Source organism: Schistocerca americana, chromosome 5 (genome assembly GCF_021461395.2).
Source record: "Schistocerca americana isolate TAMUIC-IGC-003095 chromosome 5, iqSchAmer2.1, whole genome shotgun sequence".
NCBI classification, from domain to species: Eukaryota; Metazoa; Arthropoda; class Insecta; order Orthoptera; family Acrididae; genus Schistocerca; species Schistocerca americana.
In genome coordinates this window covers 32,360,020-32,372,933 of record NC_060123.1, presented here as the reverse complement: position 1 = coordinate 32,372,933, position 12,914 = coordinate 32,360,020, and the positions used below count along the sequence as shown (strand labels likewise).

Genomic DNA, 12,914 nt, shown 5'->3' with positions numbered 1-12,914 from the left:
TGCTCTTACACAGGAGCCACCACTGTCTATAAATATAGAGAAAAAGAAGTTTCACTTCTTGATGTTTTATGTTTACCATCCACTTGAACTTACATTCTGAATAACACTTGTACCATATTACTTCTCATTGTATTCTTCTGTTTTATAAATTTATGTTTACATTGAATGACTTCAGTCTTCTTCATAACAAAGTGTAAGACTTTATAATATTATTTGTAATTTAACTGAATGATTTATGCTAGTCTTTTGCTACAGATATCTTTCTTACTTGTATCTCTTATCTTTCCATTTACTATCCATTCCTGCTCCTCATTAATACTAAATCTGACACAGACGCGTGAAATTTGGCACCGACTTCAATGCGAGATGCCTTTAATAGGTTCCACAATGAAACATTGTCTCAAAATTTGGTAGAAAATCCGAAGAAATTCTGGTCGTATGTAAAGTACACAAGCGGCAAGACGCAGTCAATACCTTCGCTGTGCAGTGCCGATGGTACTGTTACCGATGACTGTGCCGCTAAAGCGGAGTTATTGAACGCAGTTTTTCCGAAATTCCTTCACCAGGGAAGACAAATGGAATATTCCAGAATTTGAAACACGAACAGCTGCTAGCGTGAGTTTCTTAGAAGTAGATACCTTAGGGGTTGCGAAGCAACTCAAATCGCTTGATATGGGCAAGTCTTCAGGTCCAAATTGTACACCGATTAGGTTCCTTTCAGATTACGCTGATACTATAGCTCCCTACTTAGCAATCATATACAACTGCTCGCTCACCAATAGATCTGTACCTGCAGATTGGAAAATTGTGCAGGTCACACCAGTGTTTAAGAAGGGTAGTAGGAGTAATCCTTCGAACTACAGACCTATATCATTGATGTCGGTTTGCAGTAGAGTTTTGGAGCATATACTGTATTCAAACATTATGAATCACCTCGAAGGGAATGATCTATTGATATGTAATCGGCATGGTTTCAGAAAACATCGTTCTTGTGCAACGCAGCTAGCTCTTTATTTGCACGAAGTAATGGCCGCTATCGACAGGGGATCTCAAGTTGATTACATATTTCTGGATTTCCGGAAAGGTTTTGACACCATTCCTCACAAGCGACTTCTAATCAAGCTGCGGGCCTATGGAGTATCATCTCAGTTGTACGACTAGATTCGTGATTTCTTGTCAGGAAGGTCACAGTTCGTAGTAATAGAGGGCAAATCATCGAGTGAAACTGAAGTGATATCAGGTGTTCCCCAGGAAAGCGTCCTGGGACCTCTGCTGTTCCTGATCTATATAAATGACCCGGTGACAATCAGAGCAGTTCTCTTAGGTTGTTCGCGGATGACGCTGTAATTTACTGTCTAGTAAGGTCATCCGAAGACCAGTATCAGTTGCAAAGCGATTTAGAAAAGATTGTTGTATAGTGTGGCAGGTGGCAGTTGACGCTAAATAACCAAAAGTGTGAGGTGATCCACATGAGTTCCAAAAGAAATCCGTTGGAATTTGATTACTCGATAAATAGTACAATTCTCAAGGCTGTCAATTCAACTAAGTACCTGGGTGTAAAAATTACGAACGACTTCAGTTGGAAAGACCACATAGATAATATTGTGGAGAAGGTGATCCAAAGGTTGTGTTTCATTGGCAGGACACTTAGAAGATGCAATAAGTCCACTAAAGATACAGCTTACACTGCACTCATTCATCCTCTGTTAGAATATTGCGGTGTGGGATTCTTACCAGGTGGGATTGACAGAGGACATCGAAAGGGTGCAAAGAAGGGCAGCTCATTTTGTATTATCACGTAATAGGGGAGAGAGTGTGGCAGATATGATATGCGAGCTGGGATGGAAGTCATTAAAGCAAAGACTTTTTCGTCGCGGCGAGATCTATTTACGAAATTTCAGTCACCAACTTTCTCATCCAAATGCGAAAATATTTTGTTGAGCCCAACCTACATAGGTAGGAATGATCATCAAAATAAAATAAGAGAAATCAGAGCTCGAACAGAAAGGTTTAGGTGTTGGTTTTTCCCGCGCGCTGTTCGGGAGTGGAATGGTAGAGAGATAGTATTATTGTGGTTTGATGAACCCTCTGCCAAGCACTTAAATGTGAATTGCAGAGTAATCATGTATATGTAGATTTAGATGTAGATGTATTGCTTTTTAGAGTGAACTTGACATTAAAATTTGCAGAGAATGAGTCAACGCTTTCAGTCGACGCTTTCATCAACCATGTTTCTTCCTCTTCTGGTTCTTTGTAGTGTAAAGCATTTATGATAACTTCTTTGCTTTTGACTCTTACAGCTTTAATATGTGTGTGACAAGTCACTGAATAGTAGAAAAACTTCACTATCTTTTGTGGGGACTGCAGTTTGGCAAGTAGACGGGGGTGGAAGGTTGTGTCGGGTGGGTTGGGTGAGGGGAGAAAAGAGGCGGGCCACAGGATTAAGGGTTGGTAATGGATGGCTGACAGCTCAGAGGTGGGTAACATGTGTGCAACATAGGAATGCAGGAGGGAGAGGCAGCAAGTGCTCAAGATAGTAAAGTGATTTATGGAGACACTAGAGCCAGTGTGTTCATACAGCGCATGATAATGTAGGGGTGTGGCTTGGGTGGGGTTGACAGAATAGAGGAAGGTGAGACTGCTGGGAGAGGATGTGGGTGCAGGAGGTTACTGGAGATTGAGGTCAGGAGGAATGCAGGAACAAAGGATGTGTTGCAAGGATAATTGCTATCTACATAATTCAGAAAATCTGGTATTGCGGGGAAGGATCCAGATGGCTTGAGTTGTAAAGCAGCCATTGAAATCAAACATGTTGTACTCAGCAAGGTGTTTCATCACTGGGTGGTAAACAGTGATTTTGGCCAGTTTGGCGGTGGCCATACATTCTTGTGTACAACTGTTTGGCAGTCATGCCCACTAAAATACTGTGCAAAAATTGCAGCACAGCTAATATATGGTGTGGCTGCTTTCACGTGTGGCTCTGCCTCTAATGGGGTGGGATAAGCCTGTGGTGGGTCTGTCCACAAAAATTCTAGATATTACAGAAGTTTCACTCCTATGCAAAGGCTTTTCCTTCAGCCCTACACCTGACACCAACCTACATGCTTCTCAAAATCTATAAACCCAACAATCCTGGATGCCCCATAGCAGCTGGTTACCATGGTCCCACTGAAAGAATCTCTGCTCTTCTCAACCAACATTACAACCAGTTGCCTGTAGCCTAATTTCTCACATTAAAGATGTTAACCACATTTTTCACTGACTCTTGACCATCGCCACCCCATGACCACTTGGATTCCTACTCATCACTGTTGATGGCACCTTTCTATACACCAGCATTTCCCATGCTCATGGCCTTGCTGCTATTGAACACTATCTCTCCCAATGTCCTTCCAACTCCACACTCCACCTCATTCCTTATACATCCTACCAATTACATCCTCACTTCTCCTTTGATGGGAAGGTATATAACCAAATACATCCCTGTTGTGAGAACATGCATGGCACCTTCCTATGCCAAACTGTTAGTAGGCCCTTTGGAGTAAACCTCCCTAGTTTCCCAAACCCCTTCTCTGGCTCAGGTTCTTTGATAATATCTTCTTGATCTTAACTGAGGATCAAGACACCATATCCTAATTTCTTCAAGGCCTTAGTTCCTTCACTCCCATTCTTTTCACCTGGCCCTCCTCAACTTTGGGGCATTCTTTGTGGACACCTTGTGAACTACTGTGATTATGAAAGATCATGTCTCTAGTTCTACTTCAACTATACTGCAATACAAAACATCTCAGTACTTATTCACAAATATTTGTAACCTGTAGCATAAGAGTGTCATGAATACAACCTGCAACACCATTCTTGTGTTAGTTAGCCAGCATTAAGAAAATCTAAGTTTTTGACTTCCATATTGCTGATGAAGTGCATTTAGTGTCTCATTTTGTAGCTTTTCATGATTTGGACTTCTGACTGCAGTTATACGGTGAAATATTTGAAAATACTTTGAGCTAGGCTGAAAATTTCAAGGCATCAGTGGTAACTAAATTTTGTTGCCTCCATGCCATTCCCTTTGCCATGTGTGAAAAGGTAAAAGTCTGAGTTGTAGCATAGGGGGTATCAAGGAGTTGTTTCTCCTATTCTCTTGAGTGAGTGGGCCATCCCTTTGGAGGTGATACAAAATCCTGACAGTGCTGTGCACCTTTTGAAGCAATTTTAAACAAATGGACAACATGCAACCCGTTATGGATTTGTATCCAGTTCTGTGGCTGGTGGAGTTATTGGCAAAATTGTCAGCGGGCCAGTATTTTTCCTGGACTGATCTGCACGAGGCCTACCTACAGTTGCCATTGGACACAGTCTCTCCAGGAATTTATCAGCAGTTGATTCAGGACACTCCCTGTTGCATCAGTTACGTGGATGACATCTGGGTAAGGACCCTATCAGAGAGGAGCATTTATTAAACTTTCAGTCAGTTTTCCAATGCTTCCTGGAGAATTGTTTTAGTTGCAAGCTGGAAAAGTGCAGTTTTTTCCTCCTCACAGGTGCATCCTTTTGGGATATGTGCTTAGCAAAGATGGCCTTGTCATGACAGACAACATCAAAGCTATCATCAACCTGTTGGTGCTCAAGAACCTGCAGGGGCTCAGGTCTTTTTTGGGTAAGATTTTGTATTATTTCCAGTTCATCTCCTGAGATGCACACATCTTCCAGCCTCTTAACTGGCTTTGCCAGAAGGGCATTAAGTTTATCTGGTCTGTGGACTGTCAGTGGGCTTTTCATTCCCTCAAGTAATGTTTGTGCTCTGCTCCCTGTCTGGCTTATATTTATGCTGGGTAAACTTTTAACCCTGGCATGTGATGCACCCCAGTACAGAATTGGTTTAGTCTTGTCCCATGACAGCCTGAATGGTACTGACAGGCCTATCACCTACTCATCGAAGACACCGAAGACCGCACAGCATAATTATTCAAAGGGAGTTAAAAAGTTTCATATTTTCATGTATGGGGCGAGGTTCCTCTTCATCAACAAACAAAAGCCACTGGTTTCCTTCCTTGGCCCTCATTCTAAGCTGCCACATAGTACTGCCCACCAATTGCAGAGATGAGCCCTCTTTCTCAGTGCCTATTGCTACGAAATTCATTATCACTCCTCTGCCAACCATGCCATTGTTAATGTGTTCTTGCGGCTTCTGGTGGGGTCCAATCCAGAGTTCAATCAGCAGTAGGCCAAACTGTCCCCCACATTGTAGACTGCCATTGTCCGTGCATTGTTGGTTATTTTTGCCATTGAGGGATTCTCCAGGACTGCAATCTCCAATACCAGTAGGCAATATGTGTTGTAGTTGCTTGAAGACTTGCATTTGTAATGGTATCTGGCATCTGACTGCTGCCCCATTTCATCAGGCTTCTAACTTGGAGATGGTGAACTTTATGCATATATTGAGGGCCAACAGTGTCTGCCTCTTCCCACAATGCCAATTAGGCCCAGTCCTGGCAGCAGGGTTGAGTATCCGGGTTTCATGCTGAGCCACAAAAGTCGGCAGTTGTTTGTGGTGGATGTCAGTAGGGATCAGCTGACCTGTGATGCAAATCAGTTGTCCCTCACTCTGTTGGGGCGTCACCACCAATCCTATGATCTATCAGGTGATAAGGTTGGTCACGATGTTGTTATAGGTACAGGCTACCACATGCAATTGTGTGCTCCCCCAGTGCTGTGTCCTCCACTGTCCTCTCATTGCCTGCAGCCTAGGGGCCCCAGTGAGACTTGCATCTCCACTTGCTGATGTGGAGCCCATGGATTTTGATTTGCCCTTCTCCTCCTCCTCCTCCTCCTCCTACTCTTCTGCCTCCTCTCCCCTGGTCATTACCAGCCTGTGAAGTGCCTGAACCGACCAGTGTAGTGTAGCAGCATTGTCACACCATTGCAGGTACTAAACAAACAATCTTTAAATATTTGTACTGTATTGAAAGTTTAGCATTATGACTTCTTCCTCAAAATGAAAGACAGACTGAGAGATGTGTTTTTCATTAAAATGTGCAGTAATCAAAAATATAACTTACTAGAAAATTATTTTTTAAAATGTAAGAATTATTTTCAGAAAACAGAAATTACAGGGGAATATAATTTTGCAGGTGGTGAAAAACAATTTGCTGCAGAACTACCTGAAGAAGAAAGAGTGGCATGGATGTGGTGTATACTGATTGCGTATGCTGTCCCAGAACTAGGCACATTCATCCGTGCATCACGAATGTGCTTCTTTAAAACTGTAGCAAAACCATCCCTACCAGAGTTCCTTATTGCCTTCTTTATGGAGACGTTTCACACAATAGGCATGGCACTTCTTTTCTTTGTAATTCTGCCCAATCTTGATGTGCTGAAGGGTGTCATGTTGACAAACTGCTTTTGCTTTATTCCTGGTGTGCTTGGTAAGTTTCTTGTTGAACACATTGACATATACACTTTTTTAAATCCAAGAAGTGATCAGAATAGCTGTTTATGCACTGTCAGAGGAGGCTAGCATTTGTTAAAGGAATGAAATAATTATTTATTGCTGTGATTTGGAAATGGTTACTAACTCATAGGATGTTATAGCTTTACTAATTTATATTTTTTCATGTAGTAATTAAACTGATAACATTTCAGTTACCTATGAAAATATGTTTTGACATTTTATGGGACTGCTAATGTTCATGTATATGGGAGGATATAAGACAGCTATTTTATTTTGTATGTAATACTACCAGAGATGAATTGCATTTTATGTGATGGTGCATTTTGTAGGGATGGGATGAGATATGCAGTGCAAAATATTTCACATTAAAAAAACTAATTATGTTCGTAGATTTTATGTGGAAGTTCAGGTGGGTAATTTGAAAATCTGAATCACAGTGCCGTGTTTTTGCTGTTCCATACCTTCTGTACCTTCTGGCAATGCTTTGAAAGAGTATTTCATTTAAGTAATAAGAATAGAAAAATTTATTGTAAATTACCAACATCTAAAAGCTGTAGGCATTGTACATTTGGGAAAAGAATTATAGACTAACTAAAATTTTCAGTATTTTAAACTGAGTCTTATGAATTTTAGGATTGTGAAATCTGACTGAAATGCCTATTTCTTAAGTAATATTTCTAAATAGCTGTATTTATACATTAACAACAATTTGGAAAATATTACTGCTTACCATATAGAGGATGCATTGACTCAAAGACACAATGAAAAAGACTACTAAAATATTAAAGCTTTTGAACAAAGTCCCTCTTCTGCAGTAGAAAAGACACAACACACATTCACACAAGCATAACTCTGCTACTCATGACATAGAAGACACAATGAGTCGCAGGAAGGCACAGTGATGAAGACTGCTAAAATATTAAAGCTTTTGGAAAAAGTCCTTCTGCAGTAGAAAACAAACACATATTGACACAACCACAACTCACACACTGCAACTGTCTCAGGACACTAGCAAGCTTTGTCTGAAAGCTTTAATATTTTAGCAGTCTCTTTAGTTTTGCTTGTTGGCAATTCAGCATCTCCTCTATATAGTGAGTAGCAATCTATTATTTTCATATTGTTGTTTTTCAATACTGGGCTTTCAAATGTTTCTATTTATACATTAACTCCATGTTATTAAGTATATCATACAATTTGAACTGCGGTCATAATACATTATTTGCAACTTCACAGCTATTGCCTCAAGAAATATGAATGAGCCAGGACGTCCTATTAAATTAGTTGCTGATGTTGCTGCTACAGCCATTCAGGCTACAGGATTTGTAGTATGGCCAATGTTAGAAGGAAGTGAAAAACTTCAGTTGTGGTTGATTCCAGTCACAACTATCTTTATTTCATGTGGATGGTGGGAAAATTATATTTCTGCAACAGAAAATGCTCCTCTAGGTAAGTTAAAGTACTGATATCACACTGTTCATTACTTTCACTTGAGAGGGTACAGAATTTTTTGCAATAACTTGCAATATTATTAAGACTGAAAGAAACGACCTGTTATCCTAATACTTGCATTTTTAATAAACTGGTTCAGCAAACATTATAAAACTCTGACCAGGTTTCTGACAGTACAAATTTATTAACTTTCCATTTGAACAGACAAGGTTAATCTCTTTGAACATTTTGGATGATGTAGGATGTGATAGAACCCAGCCACCATTCCCAGACAATACTTTCGTAATGATCACTCAACCGGTTTTTGATAGTGGCCACTATACAGAGAGTTGTATTAACAGGAAATGGCATTTACCTTTGGTTGTGTAGGTAATGAATTTTTTCCTATAAAACTATGATGTTATGTTGACAGCAGCATTTAATACAAACAACTGAACTAAATCCCTCAACACTAAAAATTGATGATGAGATATCTCAAATATCTCATCATCCTAGGTTCTGGCCTTACCTTTGTTTTTAGCAGACATACATTACTAAAAAAAATTAAAAGGAATTTATAAACTGTAATGATTACTGATGAAATGACTAATCAAAGGCTTTATGTCAACCACGTCAGCTACAACAATCCCCAATCTTTGTAGTAATGAAAATATAAATCTTACTGGGATCATAAGTCATTGTCCAGTACATTTAACCACACCCCTTGTACTTTACCTGGAGTTGGTAATGGACGCTGTTACAAGCGTCTAAAGTACTGAAACTTCCTGGCAGATTAAAACTGGGTACTGAACCAGGACGCAAATCTGGGTCCCAGGTTTGAGTCTCAGTCCAGCACACACAGTTTTACTCTGCCACAAAGTTTCAAATCAGTGGACACACTACCGAAGAGTGAAAATTGATTCTGAATATAATTTACATTTTAAGATTTTCATGACTAATATAATGGTAAAGAACTCTCCAGGATGCATGTACAAGGACTTGACATTAAATTTTTACTACCACCAAAAAAAATTCAAGCTGTAATCATAAAAATTACATATTTACCCTTCAGTGTGAAACATTTTTCCCAACAATGTATGACTTGGTGGAGACCTTGGTTGTAGAACTCTGTATTTTGGCTATTCAGGAATCACTTTAACTGGAAATGCCTGCCAAACAAGGGTTTATTTATTGAAGAAAGAGAAAAAAGAAAATTGTTGCTACGTTAGGAGAGTATGATGAGGGAGTTGAAGACAAAATTTGATAGTGCAAATAAGCAGCATTTGTGACTGTGTCCTGTGCAGAATAAACTAGGGCGTTGTCACAGAGAAGAGGCACGCCCTTGGCCCACTTCCTATGACACTGCCATCTTGATAGCCTACTGTCACCTTGTAAGGAGATTTTCAAGTGTGCTAATGTGATGGTTTACCCTGAGCAAGCATACCTGTTAGAATCTCACCACAACAGTCCCAAAAAACACTCAGAACCACTTGCTTTTTTGTGGTGGTAAATACATAAGTTTGCTCTTCTTACTTTGTTTCTTTGTCTTAGGACCAAAGTGATATATGCAGCACTCACTCATGGTGATTAAGTAGCCTGAAACAGGTGAAACATTTCCACTACTGGCTCAGTTTGGCAGGCTTTTTGAACAAGTGTGAGCAGCTGCAGAACTCAGGAGGTGGTGACCTTCATCACATTCAAAACGTTGTACAAGATGTCAAAAACTGATCCATGACTGACTTTCACTTTTTTCACTATCACTTCATATGTGATATGCTTGTCTTCAAGCACCAGGGTTTGTGGTTCTCTTTTCATTACCAACTCTTCACAGTGAGATGATCTGTCACTTTGTTCTTTGGCATTCAAACTCATCTGATCACAATGGAAATATATGCACCACCTAACCACTTTCATATGGTGGTGCATTGTTACTGTGCACTTCCACCAACTCAGCTTGTGTTGGCACTGTTACATGTGTTAGATTGTTCTTTTGTATCCTTTAACACATTGAATATCTTTAACAGTATCAAAAAATAAAAGGAATAAAAATAAGCAACTGAATACTGATGCACAGATTTTACTCTGGGTGGAATTATGACCATCATTGTTAGCAGTCCGTTTCAAGAGCACAACAAGCAAGACCAATCATTTATTCATTAAGTCAGTCAGTCACATATCATGTTTCACAAACCTCATCAAGATGAAGAGCCTACAGGAATGTGAAAGTAGTCAAGCTAAACATTAACAGGCAGAGGCAGACACTATGGGCAACTTCTATTAAAGTATACTAACCACAAATTGCGAATGGTGCTACTCTGCTTGCATCAGCATTTACAGGAACTACTTTACGTATGTGTAGAGGATTGGTTCAAATGGCTCTGAGCACTGTGGGACTTAACATCGAAGGTCATCAGTCCCCTAAACTTGGAACTACTTAAACCTAACTAACCTAAGGACATCACACACATCCATGCTCGAGGCAGGATTCGAACCCGCGACCATCGTGCGGTTCTAGACTGAAGCACCTAGAACCGCTCGGCCACACTGGCCAGCTATGTGTAGAGGAATAAAAAGTAACAACTCACCGAATAATAAAGCCACTAAGTATTCAACAAGCTTACACTTCACTGGCTTTTGAATAAATCCTTGACTGAGCTTGAGTACGGACACATGCACATGCATGCACTTGCTCTCTCTTCTCTCTCTCTCTCTCTCTCTCTCTCTCTCTCTCTCTCTCTCTCTCTCTCTCTCTTTCTCTCTGAAACACACATTTTGACAATATAATGTAATTGGATAGACATAAAAACCTACTCACCAAGCAGCATCATGAGAATACACACATAAAGAAAGGTTTTACTTATGAAAACTTTTGGAGCCAGTGGCTCCTTCTTCCAGCAGAAGGGTCAAAGGATCGAATTTGGGGGCACCCTATCCACATGCCTTCAGAAACTCAACACATTATCCCCCATTCACTTCACATGAGCCTAATCAACTTGAAAAGCCACCTTCCTGGATGTTGAATTCCAGCTCAAAGATGGCTACATCAGTACCTCTGGCCTTATCAAACCTACCAAACACTAGTGATATCTCCACTTCAATAGCTGCCACCCAATCCATACCAAGAAGTCCCTTCTATACAGACTAGCCATCCATGGTCATCACATCTTTAGTGACAAGCAGCCCCTCTTGAAATTCACCGAGGGTCTCTCTGAGGCCTTTGCAGACTGTAATTACCCTCCCACTTTGTATGAAAACAAATCTCCTGTACCTTATCTTTCCAGTCACCCACCACCTCCCAAAGTCCCATAATCCAGCCACAGAGGACTATTCCCCTCTTGAATCAGTACCACCCAGGAGTGGAGCAACTGGATTACATTCTCTGCCTGGGTTTTGACACCTCTCATTGTGTCTTGAAATGAGAAATATCCTACCCACTACCCTTCTCAACCCTCCCACAGTGGTATTCCGCCAACCACTGAACCAGCACACTATCCTTGTCTATCCTTACACAACCCCGGCTCCCACCCCCTCGCCTCATGGCTCATATCTGTGTACTAGATTTAGATGCAACACTGGTCCCATACCTCCTCCCACCACCACTTACTCCAGTCTGGTCACAAACACCACCTATCCCATCAAAAGCAGGGCTACCTGTGAAACCGGTCATGTGATCTACAAGCTGACTGTAACGACGGTGCTGCATTCATCGTGGGCATGACAACCAACAAGCTTTCTGTCCATTTGATGTCCACTGACAAACTGTGGCCAAGAAACAGCTGGACCATCCTGTTGCTGAGCACACAGCCCAACATGACACTCTACATTTCAGTGACTCTTCACAGTCTGTGCCATCTGGATCCTTCTCACCAACACCAGATTTTCTGAATCGCACAGGTGGGAACTTTCCCTGCAATATAATCTACATTTCCATAACCCTCCTTGCCTCAACCATTGTTTATCATTGTCCTTACGCACCTAGCCTCTTCCCTGTTCCCATTCCTGCACTACACAGGACTCTATTCAACCACTGCACCCTCAGTCTTTTTACTGCCCTCACTTCCACCCCAATCTCTGTCTAATCTATCGACGGCACCTAGCTGCCCTGCCCTCTCTCCAGTCATCCTTGTAAGTTCTCACAAGCTGCACTTTTCCATCCCCCATCCCTACTCTGCTATCCCTCCCCCTCCTCACCCCAGTCTCCTCCTTATCCTTACCACCCGACTTCCTCACCCATCGCACTCTGCTGTTCGCAGTGTGACTTCTGCTGCCAGAGACTGTGGTCATATGTGTGTGAGTTATGTTTGCATGAGTCTGCATGTGTATGTTGTCTATTTTCGATGACGGCCTTGTTGGCCAAAACCTCACTTTCCGGCAGTCTTTTCATTGTGCCTGTCTGCGACTAAGAATATCTGCTATATGGTGAGTAGCAACTATCCTTTCCATAATACTGTTACATTCCATCTTGGGTTTACCATTGTTTGAAATTACTGCACTGTACATACTAAATGCAAATGTCTGAAATCAGAAGATATTAAACACACAGGGATGTAATATCATACACAATGGGTTCCTTGCATAGTCTCACTTGAACAGTGTGACAAGCAGCTAGCCGACATTTCACATAATGCCTTCGTGCAGTGCCACTTCTCCTGCCAAGTGTTGTGCTCAGCTGATCAAGTGGTGATCACTGACACCAAGTCTGAAGTTCCTCACTTCACCTACTGCTTACAGCCACTCTGTGCAATGCCAGTTGCTGCCTATGCTGCTGCAGTGCCGCACCATCTCAATATGACTCACTCACTCTGTTCTCTAGCTCTTTACGTGGGAAAAAAAAACATGCCTTGCATGTTATCTGTCCAGTTTAATACAATGCATGGCCTCTGATGCATGCTATCCTGATGTGTTTTGCTGCACTTTTATGTAAATTATAACTCTCTGCGTCCTGACATGATACTCTTCAAGTATTTTCTCCATATTAAACATGGTAATAAGAAAATGTTATCCAAAATACACATAAAAGCACTGCACACTAGCCCAC

General features: G+C 41.1%; 1 protein-coding gene across 1 annotated transcript in view; it reads left to right on the top strand.

The window, feature by feature from the left end:
- The window catches only part of LOC124615848 (chitin synthase chs-2-like), a 231,621-nt gene that overhangs the window by 44,159 nt on the left and 174,548 nt on the right, over window positions 1-12,914 (top strand). Inside the window, exons 3-4 of the mRNA XM_047144001.1 lie at window positions 6,129-6,422; window positions 7,682-7,894. Of these exons, the coding sequence (XP_046999957.1) occupies window positions 6,129-6,422; window positions 7,682-7,894 (507 nt within the window). The remainder of the gene's footprint in view (window positions 1-6,128; window positions 6,423-7,681; window positions 7,895-12,914) is intronic.